This window comes from Theropithecus gelada, chromosome 14 (assembly GCF_003255815.1).
Source record: "Theropithecus gelada isolate Dixy chromosome 14, Tgel_1.0, whole genome shotgun sequence".
Taxonomy (NCBI): Eukaryota; Metazoa; Chordata; class Mammalia; order Primates; family Cercopithecidae; genus Theropithecus; species Theropithecus gelada.
In genome coordinates this window covers 67,382,330-67,409,317 of record NC_037682.1, presented here as the reverse complement: position 1 = coordinate 67,409,317, position 26,988 = coordinate 67,382,330, and the positions used below count along the sequence as shown (strand labels likewise).

At 55.3% G+C, this 26,988-nt stretch overlaps 3 protein-coding genes across 6 annotated transcripts in view; 2 read left to right on the top strand and 1 right to left on the bottom strand.

Annotated features, from left to right (window-relative positions):
• GDPD5 (glycerophosphodiester phosphodiesterase domain containing 5) overlaps nt 1–11,569 on the top strand; it is a 92,621-nt gene extending 81,052 nt beyond the window's left edge. For 3 of the 4 annotated variants that reach the window (XM_025357846.1, XM_025357848.1, XM_025357847.1), the window contains 8 exons: nt 1,719–1,801; nt 2,943–3,093; nt 3,646–3,864; nt 4,424–4,581; nt 4,899–5,046; nt 6,258–6,340; nt 9,180–9,292; nt 10,552–11,569. In XM_025357846.1, the coding sequence (XP_025213631.1) occupies nt 1,719–1,801; nt 2,943–3,093; nt 3,646–3,864; nt 4,424–4,581; nt 4,899–5,046; nt 6,258–6,340; nt 9,180–9,292; nt 10,552–10,700 (1,104 nt within the window). In that variant the 3' untranslated portion in view covers nt 10,701–11,569. Of the gene's footprint in view, nt 1–1,718; nt 1,802–2,942; nt 3,094–3,645; nt 3,865–4,423; nt 4,582–4,898; nt 5,047–6,257; nt 6,341–6,865; nt 6,881–9,179; nt 9,293–10,551 lie in introns of all 4 variants that reach the window. The other variant, XM_025357845.1, reaches the window with a different exon arrangement.
• A 3,977-nt stretch (nt 11,570–15,546) lies between these two features.
• Nucleotides 15,547–24,429, top strand: KLHL35 (kelch like family member 35). Its single transcript, XM_025357231.1, has 6 exons — nt 15,547–16,418; nt 17,545–17,729; nt 19,539–19,657; nt 21,254–21,442; nt 22,938–23,126; nt 24,059–24,429. Exons 1-6 carry the CDS (start codon nt 15,547–15,549, stop codon nt 24,245–24,247), a joined length of 1,743 nt encoding a protein of 580 aa, XP_025213016.1. The 3' UTR covers nt 24,248–24,429.
• Nucleotides 24,430–24,900: 471 nt separating this feature from the next.
• The window catches only part of RPS3 (ribosomal protein S3), a 24,070-nt gene continuing 21,982 nt past the window's right edge, over nt 24,901–26,988 (bottom strand). Inside the window, exon 7 of the mRNA XM_025355145.1 lies at nt 24,901–25,404. The gene's annotated coding sequence lies outside the window, so the exon portion shown is untranslated. The remainder of the gene's footprint in view (nt 25,405–26,988) is intronic.

Below are 26,988 nucleotides of genomic sequence, written 5' to 3'. Positions count from 1 at the left end.
GGGACTACAGGCGCCTGCCACCTCGCCCGGCTAGTTTTTTGTTTTTTTTTAGTAGAGACGGGGTTTCACCGTGTTAGCCAGGATGGTCTCGATCTCCTGACCTCGTGATCCGCCCGTCTCAGCCTCCCAAAGTGCTGGGATTACAGGCTTGAGCCACCGCGCCCGGCCAACATCTCTGTCTTGGAGACTGTGTGCCCCGGACGTGTTGTTCCTATGCAGATGCGGCCTGTCCCTCTGTGCGTAGGTGTACATGTACTTTAATATTCTATTGCACTAACTCTGAAGCTAGGACTCTTTTTTAATAGTACTTTGAGTTGCTGTTTTATAAATCCAGGTCTCTTAACCATAGTGTCCTGCCCACCTGAGTAACTACCCCCCACCCCCATCCACAGCCTCCTGACAACAGAACCCCACTTGGACAGGCCTGAGGCAGGTGCAAGCTCTGAGATGGAGACTAAGAATTCACCCCAGCAACATGTATGCTTCTGGGGCTTTCCTGGAGTCCTGAGTCTGGCCAGGGAGGGCCAGGTTTCCACATCTTTCTCCAGGAGGCCAGCACCTAAGCCAGAGAGACCTTAACTGTGTCTAAAAGCTTCCAAAAAAGACTTTCCCCTTCCCAAACACTTCCTCTGCCCTGAGGGTCTTCGTAACCCCTCCCAAGCTTCTGCTTTCTGCAGCCCCAGCCCATGCAGCAGGGAGCATGGACCCCTGTCAAGTGGTCACTGGTGGAAGGCCCGGCCACAGGATATTTAGAGATGGGTGGGATTCCACTGAGTCTGTGCCTCTGTCTTCATGCCTTTATAGTCCTGCTCCCCCTGGGAGTGCCTCACACAGCCCACTGGTCTGGGAGACAGGTAACATGTCCTCCAAGAGTGCTGTGTGCCAGGGACAGGGGAAGAAAGAAACTCATTACAGAGACCCTGCTGTGTGCCCGGTCCTGGACTAGGGTCTCTGACATTTGTTATCTCACCTATGAGGTTGATAGTGTTAGCCCATTTTATAGCTAAAGAAACTGATGCCTCGGCTCTGTGTCTGGGAAGTGGAATTGCACCTTTTCAGTCTGTTCCAAAGCCCTCACCACTCCCTGGCTCCCCAGTGCTAGGCTGTGTCACAGAAGAGGGGAGTGGCTGGGGAACATCGTGGCCAGAGGGAGAGAAGGTAGGAATAGGATTGTCTTCAGTGGGAATGACTGAGATCAGCCATGGGAATCCTTCCCACCTCACCCCTTCACTGACAGGGGCGGGGATGGGGGGTGGGGTGTCCTCCCTCCCTTCTTCCCTGGGACCATCCCTCATGGGCCTGGGCTTAGCCCAATCCTTGGTTTGGTGCTGACCCCCAGTGGCAGCAAAGGGTATGACAGAGTCCTCAGATGAGATGGAATTAGGGAGGCTTAGAGCCCCAACTGTCCTAATTAGGCATAAGGACCCTCATGAATACACATCTCTAAGGGCACATGGGGAAACTGAGATCCACAGAGAAATATACCCAAAGTCAGAACAATAGCTAAAGGCAGAGTCAAGGCTAGAACCAGAGCCGGGTTGAGGAAGCTGAACTTCAGAGAAGCTGAGTGGGTGCCCAGGGTCACATAGCTACTCTGTGGAGGAACCAGAATTAGAACCAGGCCTCACCCAGCCTCCTAACATGGAAGACTTCCCATTGGCTGGGGAGAGTACATCAGCTGAATCTTGGCTCTCCCTTCACCACCCCTTCTTCCCCAGCTGGCTCCAGAGCACACGCTCATGTCCTTCCGGAAGGCCCTCGAGCAGAAGTTGTATGGGCTCCAGGCTGACATTACCATCAGGTAGGTGTAGCGGAGGGGATATAGCTCCTCTAACCCCTCCCACACACATCAGCATCCACCTGGGTCTCTGCTGGGAGAACCTCTGGTCTCAGAGCCTCTGAGATGGGAGGAGGGGGGCTTAGATTATCCACAGCAGGGCAGGCACCCCGTTCCTGCAGACTCCAGGACGTAAAATAGAGGAAAGAACAAATGCTCTTGGTGCAAGCAGGAGCCCTGCCACAGAGCCACTTGAAGGGAAAAATAGATCTATATGGCTGTGTATGATAGAGCTCCAACACTCTCATGAGGGAAACAAAGCAAGTTGCAGAGTGATACAGTCACTGTGACCCCAGTTACGTTTTAAAAGACTACAAAAAAGTGACATATACACTTTCTCCCTGTACATATATAAGTAGATAATAGTATAAATGGCAGGAAGAATCCATACTAATCTCATAACAGGTTATCTGAGAAGAGAAGACGGGCAGGACTGTCATATATAGTTGTACAGGTTGTGTTCTGAACAAGGGCATCACATATATGAGGACATTGTTCCCAGTATAGACATAGAATTGTGTATTTATCACAACTTTCTAGCAGATGGTGGTAAAATGCCTTGAGGAACAGAAGGCACGGGTGCCTTTTACTTTTTCACACTAAGGCACCATATGAGCTATTGGCAACCCTGGTAGAGTAGACAAGGATTGGGGTCGAATGGAATTTGCCAAAGAGGTCTACATTTGCACTGTTCCCATCATAGCATCACAGGGATTTGGTTCCAAACCAGGTTCCACCACTTACAGGCTGTGGACCTTGAGCTAGACACTTCCCTCTCTTAGCCTCAGTTTCTCCATTATCAAATGAGGCAGCACCTACCTTCCAAGGCTGCTAAGAGAGTAGGTCCAGCTTTTTTCCCAGCCCGCCCTCCTTGGCAGTCCCCACCCCCATCTGACCCTCACAGAGAGCCAGAAGGCGTTGGCCCTTCAGGGTCACCCACCAGCCCACTGTCTTCCCTGTGCAGATGGGGAGACTGAGGCCCAGAGAGCAGCAGCCCAGCCGGGATCCTGTGCTGGATGGGGAGGACTGTGTGGGGTGACGATCATTGGTGGGCAGGTGAGGGATCTGGGGGGTCAGTGACTCGACGGCCCCACCCTCCCTGCAGCCTGGACGGCGTGCCCTTCCTCATGCACGACGCCACCCTGCGGCGCACCACCAACGTGGAGGAGGAGTTCCCAGAGCTGGCCCGCAGGCCTGCCTCCATGCTCAACTGGACCACCCTGCAGAGACTCAATGCTGGCCAGTGGTTCCTGAAGGTCTGGCTGCACCTGACCCCAATCTTAGGCATGGAAAACACCAGCAGGGACTGCAAGGAGTGAGATGCAAGGGTGGCCATCAACTCCGAGACCCCCACTCACAGGGCTTTCCCGACCTCCACCCAAGCTGCTTAGTGGCCTCCTGGGCTCCTGCCACTGCTGCCAGATCTCGTGGTTGTCACTGCTTGTTCTGGGTCCGTTTCCCTTACTATAAAAGGTTGACAGGGACGAGAGCAGTAAATAGAATTGTTAACTCTGTAAAACTCTAGAGAGGGGTTGGCTTTCTGGTCTGAAATGCTCTAGAAGGAGAAATGCCGTGGGTCTGGGCACGATTCCAAGTAAGCTGTCCTCCATCCTCTTGCTAAGCAGGGTGTGGGGAAGAAAGGTGCGGGCTGGGGCCTCCTACAGCCTCCACATGGCCACAGCCATCAATCTGCCGACCCCAGCAGCCTCTGGCAGCCCAGGGGTCTCCACGCTCGGTTGCCAGAAGGGTATACGGGGGCCCCCAAAGGGCTGATGATGCAGCCATGTGTGTGTCCCTATCCCTGCCAGACTGACCCCTTCTGGACAGCCAGCTCCCTGTCACCCTCCGATCACAGAGAGGCCCAGAACCAGTCCATCTGCAGCCTGGCAGAGCTCCTGGAGCTGGCCAAGGGCAATGCCACACTGCTGCTCAACCTGCGTGACCCGCCCCGGGAGCACCCGTACCGCAACAGTTTCCTCAACGTGACTCTGGAGGCCGTGCTGCACTCTGGCTTCCCCCAGCACCAGGTGAGGCCCTGCAGCGCAGCTCTGCTCCCGGGAGCTCTGGCCTGGCTAGAGCCCTGCTGCTGCATAGCCTCTCCCTGTTGCACTCCGGATTTCAGCTTTCTCATTTGTAAAATGGGGATCACACACCCCTTACTTCCCTGGCAGGGTCATCATGGGACAAGAGGAAAACAAGAAAACACCTTAAAATGTATAAAGGTCCAGGCTGTCAAGTTATTTCAGTGAAGTGTTGCCCTGTTGTGTGGTGTAATAATTTGGGACCAGAGAAATCTGACATCAGTTTAGGACAGCACACTAAGTGCTAGTGGCCATGTGCAGAGTAGTGGCTGTTTGGGTTTTCCCTCCCGTACTAGCAGCGGGCCAGAAGGGAAGCTTTCTGAGTTGCTCCCAGTGCGCTTTGCAGCCTTGGCTGGGACTGAGTCCTGCCCTGCTAATGACTGCATCTAAGCTTTCACTGCCTGCCAGGTCCCGTCTCTCAACCCCACGGGTGCTCTAGGAGGGGTAGCTACTCTTACCCATTGTGCAGAAGAGAAGTCCGAGGCTGCTTCTCTCCTGCCTGCAGGTCATGTGGCTGCCTAGCAGGCAGAGGCCCCTGGTGCGGAAGGTGGCTCCCGGCTTCCAGCAGACATCGGGCTCCAAGGAGGCGGTCACCAGCCTGCGGAGAGGCCACATCCAACGGCTGAACTTGCGCTACACTCAGGTGTCCCGCCAGGAGCTCAGGTGCCTGCCCTGACCCAGGCTTCTCCAGGAGAGGGTGGGACTGAGTCTCTCTCAGTCCTGCCACCACCGCCCCACAAAACACACACACAGTTGGGCAGAGGGATGGGCACACAGAGGAATCGGGCACACATGGTTCAAAGACGACAGGGTATGTCAGGCAGACCCGGGCTTGTCCCCGAGCTTGGCCCTCTGGAGCCGACGTTCCTTCCCCTGGGCATGGCTGTGAAGTGGTGAAGAGGACATGCTTTACCAGCCCTCACACTGGGCCCGGAGCTGCCAGAGTCCACATGCTGACCCGCCTCTCCCCTGCCTCACAGGGACTACGCGTCCTGGAACCTGAGTGTGAACCTCTACACAGTCAATGCACCGTGGCTTTTCTCCCTGCTGTGGTGTGCGGGGGTCCCATCCGTCACCTCTGACAACTCCCACACCCTGTCCCAGGTGCCTTCCCCCCTCTGGATCATGGTGAGTTGGGGGGCAGAGGGCACCTGGGGGGCAGTGCTGGAGCTGCCTATGGCCTGCCCTGACCACTCAGCAAGCTCTGTGCTTGGGGCTGTCCCTGGGAGGTCTCTGGCGTGGTGGGAAGTCTGTGGTGGGGGTGCAGGCTTGAGGCATGAGGATTTCATGGCATCTGGGATCTGCACTAAGGTATTGGGAGGACCCTGGGCCTGATCCACAGGGAGAAAAGCATCACTAAGGGCTCTAGAGAAGTAAAGAGCTGCTTGGGTTTCTTTGGTTTGGAGGGTAACAACAGGACCGGAATAGGAAGCATTGACTGGGCGCGGGGCTCACGCCTATAATCCCAGCATTTCGGGAAGCAGAGGCAGGATGATGACTGGAGCCCGGGAGTACAAGACTAGCCTGGGCAACATAGTGAGACCCTGTCTACAAAATAATAATAATAATAATAATTTGCTGGCCATGGTGGCACACACCTGTAGTCCTAGCTACTTGGTAGGCTGCAGTGGGAGGATTGCTTGAGCCCAGGAGGTCGAGGCTGCAGTGAGCTGTGATCACTCCAGCCTGGGTGACAAAGTGAGACCCTGTCTCAAAAAATAAAAATAAAAAAGAATAGGAAACATTAAAATTTGCTCAGAGAACAGCAAGTAAAACAACATTTTAGCTGGTTGACTGCGCACCTGCAGATAGGTGGTGGCTCCACTGCCACCTCCCTGAGCATGCAGAAGGCAGATGGAGGGTATCCTTATGGCTGGGAGAATGCAGTGCCAATGAATCAGACCTAAGATGTGGATGGTTCTGTGGGAGAGGAGGGTGAAGGGAAGGCAGCCTGGGGAAAGGGGCAAGACCGATGGGATGAGAGTCAGGAGGGAGGGAGGAGCAGGGTCACTGTCTTTTAGTATCTGGCTCCTGCTTTGAGGCCGCTGGACACACAGCCCCTGCAGGCCTAGCACATGCCCCCTCTGCCCTTAGCACCATACAATCCCCTCCTACCCTGAGAGTGCACACATGTACACATACACGCCCCGGCCCCCAGGCCCATAGAGCCCGGAGCCCACACCTGCAAAATGTAATCTTCAGCCCCCAGAGCCCCTCAGAGTCCTCCCTTGCCCTTCGCCAGTGGCCATGTGGGGTCCTCTGGTCCACGGACCCTCAGTCTGGAGCCTCAGTCTGGACTGGCCGTGACTGGAAGTTGGCCTCGGGCCGTCTGTCCACAGCCCCCGGACGAGTACTGTCTCATGTGGGTCACTGCCGACCTGGTCTCCTTCACCCTCATCGTGGGCATCTTCGTGCTCCAGAAGTGAGTAGGATCTGACCACTTCCGTGGCCATCCCTACCCTACAGCAGGCCCAGCCCCTACCCCAGCCAGGTGAACCTGCTCCTGAGCCCTGGGCCCTCAGCCAGGAGCGGGCCTGACCAGGGGAGAAGGAAGGACCCTGGTGGCCCCATCCTGCCTCAGACAGAGGCTGGGTGGCTTCTGGAATGAACTTGCAGCTGGGAGCACAGAGCCAAGCTCCGCCTTGAGTGGCTGTGTGGGCTTAGGTGAATTTCAGTTCCTCTCCAGGCTGGCCTGCTCATCCGTTAGCCAGGGCATGGGTTCCCACCAGCCCTCAGCAAGATAGCCGGGGTGTGCTCGAAGTGGGGAGGTGTGGTTGGTCCCAGGGAGGGTCTAGGGCCAGCCCAGGGCCCCCACCCAGCCAGGAACCAAGGGGCTGGGATTTTGTTCTTTACTGACGTTCTCTCTCTGTCCCATCCTGCTCTGATCGGCGCATGTCCCTCCTCTCTCCCCCTCCCCCTCTCTCTGCTGCACTCTGGCATCTCACAGCTATCACTTGATCAGGTAATTCTGGTGTGGTCTTCCTCCTCCTCCTCCTGTTCCTCTTTCTCCCTCTTGCCATCCCCTTCTCCAGTTCTGTCTAAAAACCTGCCGTGCACCAAACCCTGTGCCTGGGTCACCTCGCAGACACCGCCGTTGCCTGAAGCCTCCCTTACCCCTGCAATCCTCTTTTCTGCTCCTGCCGTCCCACTGTCGTGTGTGTCCCTCTGCTCCCTGTTCCTACGGCCGTTTCTGCAGGTGGGGACCAGTGTTTCCTTGACAGCTTCCTGACCTGGCCTCTCTGTGCACCAAAGTGTCTCCCTCTGGAGGAGGGGACCCTACCTGGGCACTGGCATCCCCCTGCCTCTGGCCCACTCACCGGGGTCTTCACCACTTGTCCAGGGCAGACCCTACCAAGTTTCTGCCTCTCTCTTCCCATCTTCTCCCTCCCTGGCTCTGCCTCTCCCACTGTTCACTCTTCCTGTTTACCTTTCTCTGCCTCTCCCATCTCTTTCTCTCTCTTCTTTACATTCTATCTGTGACACCCATCCCTGCTTTGCTCCCCCCACACACAGCCTTTTCCTTGTTCCCCCGAGAGGACCCCACAGTGGCTGAGCTTCCTGTTCTGGATGTGCCTGGCCAAGAGACCCTGGCCTGACACTGTCCTGGGTTTTGACGTGAATTTCCAGGATGAGACCTAGACTCAGGGACCCAAGTCTCCCTTCGTCTAGTGCCTTAGCCCCTCCTGGGTCAGGCAGCTTCACCAACCAGCTTCTAGGAGGAGACGCTGTGTCTGGCTATGGGACACTCCCTGAGTCATTCCTCTGTCCGCCCAGTTGACCAGCATCCACACACACCGGCTGCTGGTGCTGGTGCTGTGTCTGCAGCAGGAGTTGGGCCTTCTCATGCAGAGCCAAGCGTGTTGGGGAGGCTGCCCCATGGTGATTCAGCCGCTGGCACAGACATGCTGGGTTTGCTCAGACACAGCCAGGGCAGTGTCATTGTCTCCTGGGGATCAGGAGAGGCCTGATGGAGGAAGGGACCCTGGGGGACAAGGCCAGGGGAGGATACCATTTCCCTGCGGACCTTATTCTTCCATTCATTCGCTCAACAAGTACAGGTCAGGCGGCCAGGACACGGCAGGCGTTGATGGTGCTGAGGCACAGCGATGAACAGAGAGAGATTTGCTCACTGCCCTCAACGATTCATAGGGCAGCCAGCCTCGCCAGGGTGTCTGTGCTACCCCCCGCCTCCTGCTTTCCCCTTGTCTGCCTGCTCTGTTCATCCATCCATCCACCTGTCCATCTGTCTGTCCGCTTCTGCTGCGCTGACCCCATCTAGTAACTCACAATTGGTTTCTTGTGGAGTCTTGACTCCCTCCATCCCCCAAGCAGGGTTCAGTCCCTGAGACAGCTGGGTTCTTGTTCCCAAGCTGATCACCCACTCCTCTTGGTGGGGACAGGGGTGAGAGTTCAGTGATCCTTCTGCCTAGATCCCAGGAAAGGTCTAAGTTCAGAGGTCAGGAAACTGGGGCTAGTTCAGAGGAATGACAATAGTGAAGACAGTGGCCTGGGCTGGGCTCAGAAACATGAGTCCTTTCCACTTAGTGCCTGGTCCCTGTATGCCCTGTATGCATGCTCCACCTCCCAGCCCACTCTTGAGTAATTTTACCTTGCACCTGTCTCAGCCATCAGGGGGATTCATGCTCTGACCTCCCTCCCCAGTAGGACTGTCAGGACAGAGCAGCAGCTGGCCCCACTCCAAGTCACTCTAACCCCCTTGCCTTGGGAACCTGTGCAGACCAGCTCTGGGCAAAGCCCCCTACCACCTGGCCCCACCCCCCTGCTTTCCTTCCCTCCCTCTCAGGGGGTCTCCCCAGTAGCTTCGCTTAGCCTGGTCATGGTGGTAGAGTTGTAAGAGACATCAGCTGGACTCCCTGAGATTGGTGTGTGCCCCAGCTTAGGACAACAGAGTCATGCCTACTAAGCTCCTCCTGCTCCCAAATCTGTCCCATTCAAAGAGAGCCAGGTGCATTACTGGGGACACCTGAGACAGAACTAACCAACTCTAGTCCTGGGCCAGGGCTGCTGACTGACGGCTCTGGAGGTAAAAGGGAGGCCGGGGAGCCCTGGCCGAGAGTCAGTAGGCTCTGATTTGAGCCCCAACTCTGCTCTCTCTCTGGGCTTATTTCCCCCTTGTACAGTGGGACAAGAGTCCTGCTGGTCTCTCAGGCCACATCCAGAGAGGCTCTGGAAGTAGGCAGGGTCCCTGCTCCAAGGCAGGAGTGAGGAGGGACCTGATGCCCACGGGGCCATCTCTGCAGGTGGCGCCTGGGTGGCATACGAAGCTACAACCCTGAGCAGATCATGCTGAGCGCTGCAGTGCGCCGGACCAGCCGGGACGTCAGCATCATGAAGGAGAAGCTCATTTTCTCAGGTACACAGCCCTGCAGACAGGTGGAGGCAGGCCCTGGGCCCAGCTTTCTGCACCCCCACATGCAAACAGATGTGTATGCGCACACATTCACGCGCGGCACATACGGGTAGGGACAAGGGCACAGATACACATAAACCCACCGGGATTATACCCACACACATACAAAGGCATAAGTACATGTGTGAAAACACACACCCCCACACACAGTCATCCACTGTCATCCACCATGGCTCGGTGTCAGTGCCGTGGTTGGTGGGCAGGGGTGGGGTAGGGAGAGGAGTCTGTTTTGAAGGCCCGTCCCCCTTTGCCTGATTCATACTTGGATCCTACAATATTGGCCTCACCCTTGCTCTTTGCCAGTCCCTATCAACATTCCCAGTCTGATGGAAGCAGCAGCTACGTAAACAGAGGCATGGAAAGTCGAGTTCCTGCGATGGGAGTGCTATGGGGGAGGGCGTGGTCAGAGCTGCCTGGGCAGTGAGGAATGCTTTGGGTGCCTGATACACTGAGATGGGGAGGATGCAGAGGAGGTGCCTGGGTAATGGCTTCAAGTTGAGGGCCAAGCGAGCTGAGGGAAGGAAGGGCATTCCAGGTGGGCATGGCATGTGCGCAGAGGTGGCAAGGGAGCACTGCTTGCCTGGGCACCAAGAATGAAGTGTCCCTCTATTGGGCCGAACTCCAGTCAGCAGAGCTTTCTTGAGCCTCAGATCCGTGCCCAGCACTCTACCAGGCCCTGGGGACATAGATGCCCAGAACCCACCCTGGTCCTTGAGGTGTTTTGGGGGCCCAGGCAGGAACCATACAGAATGTGGCCAGGGCAGAGGGAAGCAGGGGCTGGGGTTGCCATGAGGAGGCCCCAACCCGGCCCAGGGCTCTGATGAGGCTCCGTGACAGATGAGAAGACTTGAGCCAGACTGTAGGAAAAGGAGGTGGTGTTGGGGCAGCCACTCCTAAGAGAGGGGCCAACACACGCAAAGGCCCTGAGGAGAGTGGACACATGGGTGCCAAGCTCAGGGACACAGGTGGTTTTCTGTGACTGCAAAGTGAAGTCCCAGGGGACAGCAGATGAAGGTGAAGCTAGAGTGCTCGGCAGATACCAAAGGGGCCTTGAGTGCCAGGCTCAATGTCGACCTGAGCCCAGTGGTTTCATCAGCCTCCAAGTGCCCAGCTGGGTGGTACAGCCTTCCCGCCCCATCTGTCACCCATCCTTATGACTGCCTCCTCCCCGACTCACATTCTGTCTCCCTCTGGCCCAGCAGAAATCAGCGATGGTGTAGAGGTCTCCGATGTGCTCTCCGTATGTTCAGACAACAGTTATGACACATATGCCAACAGCACCGCCACCCCTGTGGGCCCCCGAGGGGGTGGCAGCCGCGCCAAGACCCTCACAGAGCGGAGTGGGCGTTAGCTGAAGACATGTCTGTCCCACCTGTACCTGACACAGAAGCCCGGGGAGCCTAGGAGAGCTGATGGAAGCGTGTCTGAACTCGGAGTGCTCTGGAAGCTGGCTCCACAGCCTCCTTGTGGGCTCCAGCCCCTTGTCAGCCGCAGCCTCTCTTGAGGGGGACTCCCGTGTCCCCCTGAGGCCCAGCTGGACCAGGACTCCAGCCTCTCAGATGCCCCTGCAGGCCTGGGGCTCCTTCTGGGTGGTGTGGGGCCTAGGGCTTGGGCCCCTCTTCTGAGGCCCTCTCCTATATCCTGACTTGGAAGCTTTGATGGGTCATGGGCCATGCCATGCCCCCTGTGGCAATGGAGGGTGCGGATGCTCACCTGTGCCGTCTGTCCTCCTATCTGTGCCCCGAGGCACTTGAATTCTCTGTTTTTATCCTGCCCCAAGGGCCTGGGCCGGGCCTCTACCCGAAGCAACTCTGCTCTTCCTGTCAGTCTCAAAGCACAAGGAGGTTCGGCCCAGGAGGAAGCCAGCTGCAGTGTGGAGACACGTCCTCCTCCCCAGTCCACCTCATGCCACCACCAACCCCCTGTCCCAGGAGCAGACCTGAGCCACATTCCCTAGGAGCAGCTGGAGATGGCCAGAAGAGTGAGCTCAGGGCTACTGGATCCTATGCCGAAGTGTCCAGCAGACCTCAGGGCAGAAGAGTCCCCTAACCCAGGAGTCCACAGACTGATTTAACCTCAGGTTCCCACATCAGTGGCCACAGGGCAGGGCCCACCTGGTAAAAGTGTTCTGGACATGGTCAGGGTGGGTGTGTGGCTAAGTAGGCCTGCACAGAGGGAACCCAAGGGGCTCGGCCAATGTGATTAAAGCTGCCATCTTGATGTGTGTTGTCTCTGAATTGCCAGCAGGAGGGTGGGGACAAGTGCACTGGGTCTAGGTTTCAGTTCTGACCCTATGATTTGAGGAAGAACCATTCTCAGGAATGAATGGGAAAGCGGCAGGATGGTGCCTCCCCTTCTCTGGGTCCACCACCGTGCCAGTGGCTGGGCGCCGGTATCCTCACATGGTGGATGGGGAGACAGTCTTGGAGAGGTAAAAGTGACCTCCAAAGGCCACACAGCTTAGAACAGGCCAAGCCAGAATCCCACCCAGAGTCTGACCCCAGCGCATATGTTATGTCTCCCGTAAGCTAGGAATGACACACAGAGCGGGAGGGCTCCTGGGTCCAATGTGGGGCTGGGAGTGGGACTGGCAGGTGCCCTCACAGCCACACGAAGGCATTCTGAGCCTCCCGGCTGTGTTGGGACAGGCCTTCAGCACAGGGAGGCCTCTTCCCCATGTGAGGAGTTTGGCTTTGACTTCTCCGAGCTTTGGACCTGCCTGAGGAGGGCCCATGCCCATGCCCAGGACTGGGGGCACCTGGGCTGAAAGCCAAAGTACAGCCCTGGGACCACAGGTGTCCTTTCCTTCCAGTCCTTGGGACCTCTGCTGTCTGTGAGCAGGAGTCAGTGGTGGCATCAGAGCAGGCCTGTAACTCCCCTCTTTGTTCTGAGAGTCTGCCCAGTCATGGATGTGTCCTGAGGGAAAAGGGGGAAGCTGAGCCCCAGCTCCAGCCTGCATCAAATTAACTCCATGCTTCCTGGGAGCCAAGGGACGTGTGTCTTCCAAACAGGAATCTTCTGGATAGAATTCTTGGGGTCTAGGAGATTCTGGCATGCAAATGTTGGAAGCTCCACTGGGCCCCCACAGTAGCCTCGAGGAGCGGCCCTCCTGCCCCTGCTACTGAATGTCTGGCAAGTGCTCCTCTTCTTGGGGCAGAGGTCAGCTCCTGCCTCTCCCTGGGCTCAAGGGAGTGAGACTCAGAGCCACTGTGCCCCCTGCCCCACACATGCTTAGTCATATTGGCATCTACATGGTCACACAGCCACATGTCCACACGCAGCCCAGTGCTACACAGTCACTGCATTCCATGTACTTCCACAATCACGCATAGTCACCCTGGAACCTACATGCCCACAACTGCACGATGACACCCCTCCCACACCCCAACTCCAGCACCATACACCTTCAAACCCTTGTTCTCATTCAGGGACAAGGCCGGCACCAGGTCACCCCCAACCCCAGGCACGAATCCAAATCCAAACCCTGGAGTTGCACACAGTCAATCCACTCTTACGCCCCTTCTTTCTTTCCCTCCCTCCCAGGGCTAGTCCAAGAGTAGAACAAAAGCCCAGCATCCCCTCCCTACTCGCTTCTCCCTTCCTCTCCCTCCCCCTCCCTCCTGGCGTCCAGCCCCTTTGTCCTCCCGCAGCTGAGCCCAAGCAAACAGCGAACAGGGGTCTGGGCAGAACAGCACGAACATTGGAGCTTGGGCTGCCAGGGGTGCGGGCAGCAGGCACAGACGGGAGTGATACCTGTGAGAGCAGCAGCTGCGGAGCACTTGGGAGAGGGTGTGGCCAGGTAAGCGCCAGGTGCATGGGGCAAGGCTTAGGCTGCAGGGCTGCCCCAGCTGCGTGGTGTCCACAAGTCTGAGATGGGGAGGATGCGGAGGAGGTGCTTGGGTAATGGCTTCAAGTGGATGTGGGTGTAAAAAAGAGTGATGGTGGCATGTTCGAGTCAGCTTCTACAGGCTGGGCCCTTCAGTCTGCATCATGACCCATGGCTTGAAGTGCCTAGACTCAGCCGAGAAGGGAGGATACTCATTGAGCCCTACCTGGGAATTTTTACCTTCCGTGTTCCAACTGGGTGTCCTTCGGCCCCCAGACGGGGGATCCCAAAGTGAATGCTGGATCTGATGTCACTGTGTGTCCAGAGCGCCCAGTGCAGTAGATAGTAAAATGAAAAAGTACTGACACACTTCCTAGGAGGGAACTCTTTCTCCCCCAGGGAGCTGCTTGTGCTGTGGGACACCTTTGCAAGAAGTCCATCCTTATGCTAATGAGACCGGCCCTCTTGGGTTTCAACTCAGAGTGTAGTTGCTTTCTGGGCTAGTGGAGGACAGACTGGTTGCAGCGTGCTGTGATGACCGGTCTCACTTCCTTCCACCTCCTGGCTGCTCCTTGGGACACACCCCCACCCTGGCAAGTGTGGCATGCAAACCCTGGAGCCAGGTGGATTCAGGATCCAGTCTCTCCACTTGGGCAAAAGTAGTTAACTTTCTTGCCCACCAGGGAGTTCATTTCTCATGATGCTGACCAGGGGGATCCATGGCCCGGAATGACCAGGGCATGAAAGCCAGACTAACGCTGGGCAGGATCTGACCTCCAGAAGCAGCAGAGCAGCTGGGAGCGGGAGGATGGAAGGAGAGGCAGGGCGCAGAGGGTGGACCTGAGCCCCCTAGAGTAAGCTGATGGAAAGGAGGGAACTCCCTGTCCCTGGAGGTGTGCAAGCAGAGGCTGTGTGTTCATAATGGCCAAATCATAACCAGCACGGCCCAGCCCCTCCGTCTGCAGAGCGCCTTCACAAACACCCCTCTGCTGAGCCTCGCCGCAAACCTCTGAAGGGCAGGTGTCCTGTGTGTGCTTGTTTCCCTTATGACAAACTAAAGGGGCAGGGGTGGGCTAAAGAAACTTCTCAGGTTGTGAGGATGAAATTAAATTATGTCTATAAAAGTAACTGGCACACACAGTGTCCTCCCTTCCTCTCGAGTAAAAACAATACAGGAAAACACCCATGTAGCTCGTTTGTGTACCAGCACTTTTCATAAAGCCCATGTAATAGTCATGAAGCCACAGCCCTGTGAGGTAGGGATCCCATTTCAGATGAGATAACTGAGGCCAGGACCCGCAGGTGAGAGGAGTGACTTGCCCCCGGCCACACCGTGAGCCAGTGGCAGGGACTGGGTTAGTTTGTCCCTAGAGTTCTTTCCACTTCCAGACGGTGCTACCTGGAGAACACCAAGATAACTCACTAGAGAGAGGGCCAGCTTCCCTCAGCCTGGGCTCTAACCTTTCACCCTCTGAGAATTCGCCCATCCTTCTCAGCTGGAAGGTTCCCCTCAAGGACGCCCTCCCTGACTCCCCTCCACCTGGGTCCAGCGCCCCTTCTATGAACTCCCCTAACACCCGGTGCCTCCCCATGGCACCCCCGCCAGACTGTGACCTCCGGGCACACTGAAACTATGGTTGTCTTGCTCACTGCCTGGCACAGAAAAGGCTCCCAATAAATACTTGTCGAATCTGTTTGCGCGAATGCTGTGTGTATGATGCTGTCTATCAGGGGAGTGCTCAGGGTGTGGTCAGTGCTCAGCATCTACCGGAGATCGGCAGGAGACAGGCAGGATTGAGCAGAGGACGGTCGAGTTATTGTACCCTCTCTCTCCTGCACACGCACACACTGGGCCTCTGTGGGGCGGCCTTAGTCCCTTGACCCAGGGCTTCAACTCCTGTCATGGGACCCTCCTTACACAGATACATTTCCAGGTTCCAGTAACTTCCCTGCTTCCCCACTTCAGACCCCGGGGCGGCCAAGGCGCCTTGCTGTTAGTAGCCCGGGGAATAGCCCTCCTCCTGCCGAAGTCCCTAACGCCGACTCCGCTGTTGAAAATAGTTCCTTTATTAGTCCCTCCTCCGATTATCCTATTTGAGAGCGCGCCATCTGTCTTCTGCAGATATCGATAGGAAAACGCTCAGCGAGTTTGAAGAACCCAAAGGGGCACTTAGTGTCTGAGTGGGTAGGCAGGGCATAATGTCGTGCTGGTGAGGCGGGGCTGAGGCACTGTAGCCATAAGGAACCTGAACGGAGGGGACAGTCGCTTAACAAGTGGTCAAGGGAGGAAATAAACGGATGAGGGCGGTCGCCTCTCCCAGGCGCAGCCAGGTGACTTCCCCGATGCTGTTTGTGTTCTCTCCCCAGCAGGATGCGACAAGGCCCTGGGCCGGAGGAGTCGGAGCCGGGCTGCGAGGCGCCGTGCGCGGGCCGGTGCCACGCGCAGCGCGTGCTGCAGACCCTGAACACGTACCGGCGGAGCGGTACCCTCACCGACGTGGTGCTGCGCGCCGGCGGCCGCGACTTTCCATGCCACCGCGCGGCGCTCAGCGCGGCCAGCGCCTACTTCCACAGCTTGTTCGCGGCCGGGCGGCCCGAGCGCGGCCCGGCAGTGGTGCCGGTGGCTGCCGAGGCGCCAGGCACAAGCCCGGCCGGGGCGGCGGCGGCGCTGGCCGTGGTGCTCGACTACGTGTACGGAGCGGGCGTGCGGCTGCGCGAGGAGGACGAGGCGGCGGCAGTGCTAGCGCTGGCGGAGCGGCTGGGCGTAGCGGGCCTGCGTGAGGCCTGCGTGCGCTTCCTCGAGGGCAGCCTGCGCGCCGCCAACAGCCTAGCACTGCGCCGCGTGGCCGTCGCCTTCTCGCTGGCTCCGCTGGCCGAGCGCTGCGGCCGCGTCCTGCGCCAGGCCTTCGCCGAGGTGGCGCGCCACGCCGACTTCCTGGAGCTGGCGCCCGACGAGGTGGCGGCGCTGCTGGCGGACCCTGCGCTGGGCGTGGCGCGCGAGGAGGCCGTGTTTGAGGCGGCCATGCGCTGGGTGCGCCACGATGCGCCGGCCCGCCGCGGGCAGCTGCGACGCCTGCTGGAGCACGTGCGCCTGCCGCTACTGTCGCCCGCCTACTTCCTGGAGAAGGTGGAGGCGGACGAGCTGCTGCAGGCCTGCGGCGAGTGCCGCCCGCTGCTGCTGGAGGCCCGCGCCTGCTTCATCCTGGGCCGCGAGGCCGGTGCGCTGCGGACCCGGCCGCGGAGGTACGGCCGCCGTCCCCTAGCCTCCCGCCCTCCGTTCTTCCCACCTTCTTCCACCGCCCATTCATTCCTTCATCATCCTTTAGTACTGCCTCTTGATGACATGCAGACAGACATTCGTTAAACATTTTAGAGGCTCGGTGCCCATAATTCTGCCCTTGAAGAGTTAACAAGCCAGTGAGGGAGATGCAGAGACCCCACCCCTGCGCACACTGTTTCTTTCGCCCATGCAACCGTAATTCCGAGTACTTACTACTCTACGCAAGTTCTGTGCAGGGTGCCTGGGTGTGGAAGTGATTTGAAAACACTGTTTGCCCTCTGGGAGCTCGCAGTCTAATGAGGGATAGAAATAGGCAGGAGCATGGGGAAAGGGTGAAAGCGGACTGCCCCACCCCTGGAAAGCCAGACTGAGAGGCTCTGAGCAGAGTAGCCCTTAATCATGCCCCCAGAGACTACACTATCTCTAACACTAAGCACAGGGCCTGGGACAGAGATCCTCAAATATGTGCCAAAGGAATTAGAAAACCGGTGGCTAAAGGGTATGGTAATTCTGGTGGGGTCAGATGCTTGAGGCGTCAATGAGAGGAAAGAATGATTGGCTGAAAGGGCGAGTTATCCGGCTTAATGGAATTAGGGATAAGGGGATGTCATAGGAGGAGGGAGGCAGCAGAATCAGCGGTTGGAGGTGAGAAAAGAGTGTTGAAGATGAGTTAGCGACAGACAAACCTGGGCTTGAATTCCAGCTTGTCATGACGCTTAATGGCTGCATGACTTTGAGCACGCCATGGTATGTGAGCCTCAGTTTCCTCCGTGTGAAAGCGGTAATAATCCCTACTAATATAATTGCCATACGGATTAAACGAGGTTATTTTTCTAGGTGAGGGCAAGGGCTCTGTAAAGATTTTTTTTTTTTTTCCTGTAGTTTAGAGGTCAGCAGAATGCGGTAAGAATGAGCGATTCTCTTCCCAATACCCACAGGGAAAGTTGGAAGTGGCAGAGTCTAGCGGGAGTGGGGCCGGGGGGTCGGGTGGGCGGGGGTGATGGCAAAAGCTCATGAAAGGGACGAGAGGGTAAGAGAGGGCCGAACTTGGGTGCGGCCCAACAGGCAGTGGGCTTATCCGCACGCCAGATTCATGGACCTAGCTGAAGTGATCGTAGTCATCGGCGGTTGCGACCGCAAAGGTCTCCAGAAGCTGCCCTTCGCCGATGCCTACCACCCAGAGAGCCAGCGGTGGACCCCACTGCCCAGCCTGCCCGGCTACACTCGCTCAGAATTCGCCGCCTGTGCTCTCCGCAATGACGTCTACGTCTCCGGTGAGGGCGGAGCCGCAACGGGAGCTCACACGGGATTGGCTAATAGCCTCCGCGTTCCGCCCCCTTTGCTTTTTCCTCCAATTGGGAGAGGGGGGTGGGATGTTTTCTGATAACCTACAGTTATTGGCTGAAGTGAGCAGAGCTAACTACGGGTGTGACCCCCCCCCCCCAGTTATTCAGCAATGTTAACTTCAATTCATATGATTACTTTTTGTTCTGAGCAGGTTTCCTAGGGAATTCAATTCGTATTAGTATTAATAATCACTTCATCTAGCCTACTATGTGCCGAACATTATTATGCTAAGAAGCTTACATTCGTTATCATTAAATCCCCCTACAATGCTGTTTTACAGATAAGAAAGGATCAGAGAGGCTCAGAATTTCCCCCATTGTCTCAAAAATGGCAAAGCTAGGAGGAACACACATCTGTTTGATAGCAACAAACTGTGTCCTCCCTGAGGCTCAGGCCCTTGAAGACTCAGAGAAGCATAAAACACAGTCTTTGCTCCCCTGGAGTGTCCTGGAGAGGAGAGAGACTTCACTTTTACCGCCAGGCAGAATGTGATCGGAATTCTCAGAGTCCCCAGATGATCTGGAATGCCACTCAGGGAATCTAGCTAGGGTTCATAGAAGAGATGATTTTTCAGTTGGACCTTGAAAGTTGGAGGGAACAGTATAGGCAAAGGCACAAGGCCAGGGACATACAGAAAGGAACCCCGGGGACTCAGGGCTCTGAAGTGCAGGTTGAGTAACACAGGTGAGGCAGGAGTCAGATCACGGAGGCTTTGAGTCTGGGGCTAGGTGGATTGACCTTAACGTTGTAAAGAACTATGGGTGCCAGCAAAGGGTAAGGAGCAGGAGAATAAGCCAGGGAGGCCTCACAGATCATCCAGGCCACAGATTACCACTGGACAATTTATCCAAGGCCATTGATGGTTCTGAGCAACATGTGGGGCCTCTGTTGGGTGCCACTAGGAATAAACAAAGATGGGGGCTACCAAACAGATGTGGCTCTGGTCACAGGCTTAGGCTGAAGGGTGCAGTTAGGGTTGTCCCCAAAGAGGCTCCCATTGAGAGGTGAATCCCCGGCCGAGATCCCCAGGGTGGCCAGACATGGGAAGGGAGAGCCCACATCCTGCGTCCCCAGTGCCTGGCCCCATAGGGCATACCATGTCCTCCAGCAGCACCAGTGCTGGGCCTGGAGCCAGAAGCTCTGGTTCTGGCTCTGACAAAAGGCCATGTAGTCTTCAGCAGGTCATTGTTGGTCTCTAAGCCTCATCTGAGTTTCTTATATGTAAACTGGGTGTAATATTCCCAACACCTCATGGAGGGATGAGATCAGAAATGAAATTGTGCGGGTGAAGGTGGGAGGGAGGGTTATTGGGTCACCCTCTACCCCTCCTGGCTCCTAGTGCAGCTGACTCTGCTTTTCCTGGGTCCCTAGTACATTCCAGATGCTTGCCTTGGGTACCCTTTGTACTCTTACCTTTCATACAGCGGCCCCCTCTTTGCTTCCCTGAGCACAGAGCCTGGCACACCACCAGCACCACCATAAGGCGCCCAACCAGCCACTTCTTCCTGAATCTGTCAGGCTTCTCCCCTCAAGGGTCATAACTCAAGACATTCTCACCACTTATTCAAAGCACACTGTCTGGGTCACAGGCCCAGAGTCTTACACCAGCTCAAGAAGTCCTCTTGCTGCCTTCCCTTAATCTTTCCTTTGGATCTGGGGGCCCTAGTTTCTAGCTCTTTGCGGGTACTTGGGATAGCAAGAGAGCCTGTGGGCAACAGCTGCTTCTCTCTCCCTAGGAGGCCACATCAACAGTCATGATGTGTGGATGTTTAGCTCCCATCTGCACACCTGGATCAAGGTAGCCTCTCTGCACAAGGGCAGGTGGAGGCACAAGATGGCAGTTGTGCAGGGGCAGGTAGGCACAAGCTGCAGCGGCTGCCCTGGGACCCAAGGTACAGATCTGTGGATGTCCTGGAGGGAGGTTGTCTAAAACCCTCTTTGTAAGAAGGGGTCTGAGGCCCCCCCAAAAAGAGACTTGTCCAAGGTAACATAATAATGGCTGATGTTAATAATAATAGCAATTACTGTAATAGTAACAGCCTGATGGTCAAGGGTGTGGGCTCTGGGGCCATACAATCTAGGTTTGAATCTTGATTGTGCCACTCAAGACTAAAAGAATCTGTCGGCCGGGCACGGTGGCTCACACCTGTAATCCCAGCACTTTGGGAGGCTGAGGTGGGCGGATCACGGGTCAGGAGATCGAGACCATCCTGGCTAACACGGTGAAACCCCGTCTGTACTAAAACTACAAAAAATTAGCCGGGTGTGGTGGCAGGTGCCTGTAGTCCCAGCTACTCAGGAGGCTGAGGCAGGAGAATGGCGTGAACCCAGAAGGCAGAGCTTGCAGTGAGCGGAGATCATGCTACTGCACTCCAGCCTGGGAGACGAGACTCCGTATCAAAAAAAAAGAATCTCTCAACTCTCTTCGTAAGCTACATCCCGAATTCAGAAACAAAAATGCTTCTTAGAATCAATTAAAGGCCGGGCGCGGTGGCTCAAGCCTGTAATCCCAGCACTTTGGGAGGCCGAGACGGGCGGATCACGAGGTCAGGAGATCGAGACCATCCTGGCGAACATGGTGAAACCCTGTCTCTACTAAAAAATACAAAAAACTAGCCGGATGAGGTGGCGGGCACCTGTAGTCCCAGCTACTCGGGAGGCTGAGGCAGGAGAATGGCGTAAACCTGGGAGGCGGAGCTTGCAGTGAGCTGAGATCCGGCCACTGCACTCCAGCCTGGGTGACAGAGCGAGACTCCATCTCAAAAAAAAAAAAAAAAAAAAAAAGAATCAATTAAGTGGGGTGGTAAAGTCTCAAAACTAGCTATATAGCTATTATTATTTTTTTTTTTTTTTAATTTTTTCTGAGACGGAGTCTCTCTCTGTGGCCCAGGCTGGAATGCAGTGGTGCAATCTTGGCTCACTGCAAGCTCCGCCTCCCAGGTTCACACCACTCTTCTGCCTCAGCCTTCAGAGTAGCTAGGACTACAGGCACCCGCCACCAGGCCGGCTAATTTTTCTTGTATTTTTGGTAGAGACAGGGTTTCACCGTGTTAGCCAGGATGGTCTCTATCTCCTGACCTCGTGATCTGCCCGCCTCGGCCTTCCAAAGTGCTGGGATTACAGGCATGAGCCACGGCGCCCGGCCTAGCTATTATTATTAAGCATCAGCTTGGTGCCAGGTGTTTTACAGCTGTAACCCGCATTCAGTACCCATCCTAAAGACAGGTCGCATTATCCCCCCAAAATGAGAGGAAACCAGCTCAGGGAGGTACAGCAACTGGGTGGAGGCCGCCCAGGTGGTAGCAGCACTGGGCTCTGGGGTCAGTTTGGTCTTGAAGCTGGGTTGGGGACAGGGAAAATTGGCAGCTCAAAGACTGTAAAACTGAAGCGGTGAGGCCGAGGGGCCTAAGGCCCTGGCACCCGGCTCCCTGGCCCATGTCCTCACTTGCAGCTGTTCGCGGTGGGTGGTTTCGACGGCCTGAGACGCTTGCACAGCGTGGAGCGCTATGACCCCTTCTCCAACACCTGGGCGGCCGCCGCGCCCCTCCCGGAGGCCGTGAGCTCAGCGGCGGTGGCATCCTGCGCGGGCCAGCTCTTCGTGATCGGGGGCGCCAGGCAGGGCGGTGTCAACACGGACAAGGTGGGCGTGGGCCTCGGGTGCAAGAGGGCGTTGAAGGCTGCGGTGACCACTGTGTGCCAGGCGCAGAGCTGGGCGTTTCCGTGCCCTTGTCTATTTCTTCACTTAATCCCATCAACAGCCCAGACCAGTCACCTCCATGTTTCAGGGAAGGAAATGAGCATAAAAATGACCCCAAGGTCACAGTGGGTCAGCAGCACACTGGGACTCAAATGTATGGGCTGGCACCACATAAGTTTCATACATTTTAAAAATTGAGGGCAAGATAGTTAAAATGCTTTTGTTACATTCCAAAAATAATACATTACTGAAAATTTAGAAAACAGAAAAATAGAAAAAAAAAAAACCATAATCCCACCATCCAGGCAGAGCTGCTATTTATATTTTGGTGCATTGCCTTACAGGCTTCCACTGAATTGATTTTTGTTTTTCTTATAGTTCTGTTTTCTCACTGTTAGAATTTTGCATTCTGCATTTTATTCTAATTTAGGTATAAGCACTTTCCACGTGATTAGCAACTTTACAGCCATCATTTCAATGCCTGTACTATTCCACTTGGTGGATGAACTAGAGTCTACTCATCTTTTATTGTTGGACATTTAGGCTTTTTGCAAATAAAAATATTTATCATAGCAGTTCCTTCCCTCCCCTGATGGCCTCATAAGCCTGTGGTCCTGGGACTTGACTCTTTCCCAAATTTGGGTGCCCACCCTTCCTTATTCCCTGACCACATTCTTTCAGCAAACCCTCCTGGAGCTGAGTGATGGGCACTCATGGTAGGAGGCCCCATTTAACACCATCCATGCAGCACTGATTTGTTATAGGCTGCTGTGGTGGAAGGTGGGGGTCTCCAAGGAAACAGTTGAGGAAACAGAGAGTGAGGTGAGCAGGCAGCTAAGTACAGAAACTGTTAAGGGCATCAGAAACACCCATGGGCATGTAGACAGCTGTAGAAATAGGGCTGCAAGACACCTCAGCTGGAATTGTATGACCTGAGAGCACCAGGAAAAAAGTGAGTTGACAGTGTATGCAGCCAGGAACACATCCCTATGGGGGGTCTGCTCTGAGAACCCTCTATAACCCTAAAGCAGACGGTACCTCTTCTCGCTCGGTATGATGTGCTCTATGATTAATCTTACATGAGGCGACTGTGTTCTCCATCAAAGGAGAGACTGTTCCTGTGTGTGTGTTTTGGGGGGTGGGGAGGGGGAACACCAGGGAAGCCTTTAAGGATGGGGTGGCATTTGAGCAGGACCTTAAAAGATGGGGAGGCTTTTGACAAAGGAAGTCCAGAAGCAGAGGACAGAACATATAACTAGATGAAGAGTCCTTAAGGACAGGGACAGTGGATCTCCCCCTCCCTCCCAGATGCTTGCTCGGGCCAGGTGTCATCGTTTTGAATGAGTGCCCCCAGGGAGACAGGTGGCAGCATGTGGGCAGTGGGGCATTTGGGATGGGGCAGTGAGTCTTCATCACCACTGCTCCTCTTGCCCCTCAGGTGCAGTGCTTTGACCCCAAGGAGGACCGGTGGAGCCTGCGGTCACCAGCACCCTTCTCACAGCGGTGTCTCGAGGCCATCTCCTTTGAGGACACCATCTATGTCATGGGGGGTCTCATGAGCAAAATCTTCACCTATGATCCAGGCACAGATGTGTGGGGGGAGGCAGCTGTCCTCCCCAGTCCTGTGGTAAGTGGAGGCTTCAAGGTAGGAGAGCGGAACCCACTTCTAAGGCTCTGGATCTTGGAGCTTGTGAATCTTGTGTGACTCCACGCTAGGTGGTTTTATTATACATCGCTCTCTAGCTTTGTCCTCACAGTGATAGTGAACCATGCATTTCACAGATGAGAAGACTGGCCTTAGAGAGGTTCAGCACCTGGCCCAGGCCAACTAGGCCCTGTTAAGGCAGAGTCTAGAACCCTGCAGTCCCAAGTGCTATAGCTTTGAGTGGGGATTTGGTCCAAATGACCCTGTGGTCTCTCCTGCCCTGAAGGCCACTGCTAGTAACCAATCATGGGGTAAGAGGTGGGGAAGGGAGTTGCTAAGTTCTGCTCTAGTGATATCACAGCAGGGAGGCCCAAGTCTTGGAAGCTCTGGCCCCTGCAGTTCCTTGCCTCCCCTACCTTCGTCTCCATCCCCTGAAACTCCAGAGATTACACAGGTATGGTTGGACTGGTGGTCTCTGCCAGTTCTGACCTTTGGTGACCTTAAGTGGTGAGAATTCAGGTTTCCCTGAGTCTGCGATTCTAAGATGGCAGCAGTCGAGATTATTGTTATTGGCGTGCTTACCATATTCCAGGCTCTATATAAAATGCTTTACATGCTTAACTTCCATTAGCTGTTAAGGGAACCCTGTGAAGAAGGCACTCTGGTTCTTCTCCCTTTGCAGATGAGGAAACTGAGGTCCAGAGAGGTTAAGCGACTTGCCTAAGGCCATTCACTGAATAAGGATCAAGCTAGAGCTGGAACTCAGATCCATCCAGTTTCCTGCCTCTCTACAATCCAGATTGCCTGTTCACAGTCTGTGGATCAAGGTCCTATTATCTGGCCTGGCCAGGCAGGGACAGAAGGAGCCCCAGGCTGAACCTGATAGTTAATTGTCTTTCTGTTTGTCCACTCAGGAAAGCTGTGGAGTCACTGTGTGTGACGGGAAGGTCCACATCCTTGGTGGGCGGGATGATCACGGAGAAAGCACCGATAAAGTCTTCACCTTTGACCCCAGCAGTGGGCAGGTGGAGGCCCAGCCATCCCTGCAGCGCTGCACCAGCTCCCACGGCTGTGTCACCATCATCCAGAGCTTGGGCAGGTGACTCAGATTTGGACAGCCTGAGCCAGGAGGCGGAGAGGCACGCGGAGCTCAGGCGCACACTCTGCTCCCTCGTGGCACCTCCACACAAACAGCCCTTCACTTAACGGTCTCTTTTCTTGTAGAAATAAAACCTTGTTGGGTCTGTCTTCCAGCTGCAGTCTGCCCTGACTGAGATGGAATGTCCAGTATTTGCTCCCTGTGTTTACTCTTGATGAAGCACTTTTATATCTGTTTGGGCTACTATCACAAAACACCTTAGACTGGGTGTTTTGACAACAGAAATTTATCTCTCATACTTCTCAAGGCTGGGAAGTACAAGATCAAGTGGCCAGGCCGGGCGCGGTGGCTCAAGCCTGTAATCCCAGCACTTTGGGAGGCCGAGACGGGCGGATCACGAGGTCAGGAGATCGAGACCATCCTGGCTAACACGGTGAAACCCTGTCTCTACTAAAAAATACAAAAAACTAGCCGGGCGAGATGGCGAGCGCCTGTAGTCCCAGCTACTCGGGAGGCTGAGGCAGGAGAATGGCGTAAACCCAGGAGGCGGAGCTTGCAGTGAGCTGAGATCTGGCCACTGCACTCCAGCCTGGGCGACAGAGCGAGACTCCGTCTCAAAAAAAAAAAAAAAAAAAAAAAAAAAGATCAAGTGGCCAGCAGATCTGGTGTTTGGTGAGGGCTCTCTGCTTCCTAAATAATATTTTCTTGCTGAGTCTCCACATGTGAGAGGGAGGCCAGGCAGCTCCTTCTGACCTCTTAAATAAGGCTCTAATCCCATTCATGAGGGTTCCACCCTCATTCCCTAAGCAATTTAATGCCTTCCCAAAGGCCCCACCTCTTACTATGATCGCTTTGGGTATTAGGTTTTGACACATACATTACCTCATTTACTTTCAAAATAGTAGTGTGAGCATTTTAAAAAACTATATTTCATGCATAAAAAAACACACTATATATATAAACAGTTAAAGAATAATAAAATGTTTCCCACCACTTAGAAAGAGATGGTTACAAACACCTCTGTAGGCCTGTGTCTGTTCCTAAACACATCCTTTCCCACGCTCCTCCGAGACGAAGTTACCATCCTTAAATTTGAGATTATCAGCACTCACTGCTAGGAGCCGGAGACAAGCAGGGCCCCCGCCGCATTCATGGAAGAGGCTGAAACAAAACAAAAACAGTTATGGATCCCTGAACAACCACGGAGTGGAGGCTCACAGCAAACTGCAGGCCCAGGGTGGGGGCACCATAGCCATGGGCCACTGAGAAGTCAGTCACCCTGGCTCTGCACCTGAACCTGTTAGGTGTCCAACGTCAATGGGGGCACAAGCCCCTGATGTCATAAGCCTGGGGCTCTAGGGGCAGCAACAAACTGCTGGGTAGGGAGGGGTGAGCTCAGAGAGGGAGAGAAAGGGAACAAAAGATGCAATAGACAGATTCTGTGAGGCTCTGTGCGAATCGCTGTGAGGCCTGGAGGAGCTGGCCAGGCCCCAGCTGTGGGCTCCCCCTCATTTGTACTCAGATTGCCTTTGGAAGAAGAGCGATCATCTGCTTCTTACATCTCCCTCCAGCACAGAGCCAGCCCCACATCCCAACCCATCTTCCAAAGCCCCAGGGCCCTGTCTACAGGGTCTCTCCAGCTGGGGCTGGCCCATCACAGCAGGCATAAAGGCCCGGGTCCCAGCTGAGCTCTGACCCACTGATTATCCCAGATTAGGGAGCCTGTGACCATCTGGACACAGCTGATAATGGCAGCAGAGGGAGGGGAGTGGGGACACTGAGTCTGCCTGTGCCCACCCCAAGGGGAATGCTCAGGACAAAGCAAAGAAGGCACCATATCACTGACCCACCCAGGGAAAAAATAGGGGCAGATCCAGGGCACACTCCTCCCAAACATATGGGCATCATAGCTGACTGAACCCTTCCCACATGCCAGGCAGGGCGCCCCATTTCCCCCAAGCTGACTATACCTCCAGTGCGCTTTCGTGCACATACCTTCTCCTGCTTTGTCTGCCCAGGCCCACCTTATAACCTCAACCCCAGAGTTGCCCTCCTCCATCACCAGGCACATGGCAGGTCTTTTATGTGACCTGTGTAGTCTCCCCTGACACACCCATAGGATGGCCCTTGAGGCAGGAAAGGCGTCAGTTTCACCTGTGTCCTCCAGTGCCTGGAACAAGGCTTCCCACTGACTACACCAAATCGTGTAATAGTGTAAGGCAGGCACTATTGCCGCCCACCTGCCCCCTCACAAATAAGGAAACAGAGACTCAGCCTTGCGAGGTGAAGTGACTAAAGTCATTGGGCTGGAGAGTGGCGGCAGAGCCAGGATTCAGACCTGGACCCAGCTATCTCTGAAGCCAGCTCTCTCCATGCTGCCTCCCCCAGCATGGAGACTAGTCATTTTATGACTATTCTTAATGCTCTTCCAGGCCGGGCGCGGTGGCTCAAGCCTGTAATCCCAGCACTTTGGGAGGCCGAGGCGGGTGGATCACGAGGTCAGGAGATCGAGACCATCCTGGCTAACATGGTGAAACCCCGTCTCTACTAAAAATACAAAAAACTAGCCGGGCGTGGTGGCGGGCGCCTGTAGTCCCAGCTACTCGGAGGCTGAGGCAGGAGAATGGCGTGAACCTGAGAGGCGGAGCTTGCAGTGAGCCGAGATCGCGCCACTGCACTCCAGCCTGGGTGACACAGCGCGAGACTCTGTCTCAAAAAAAAAAAAAAAAAAAAAAAAAAAAAAAA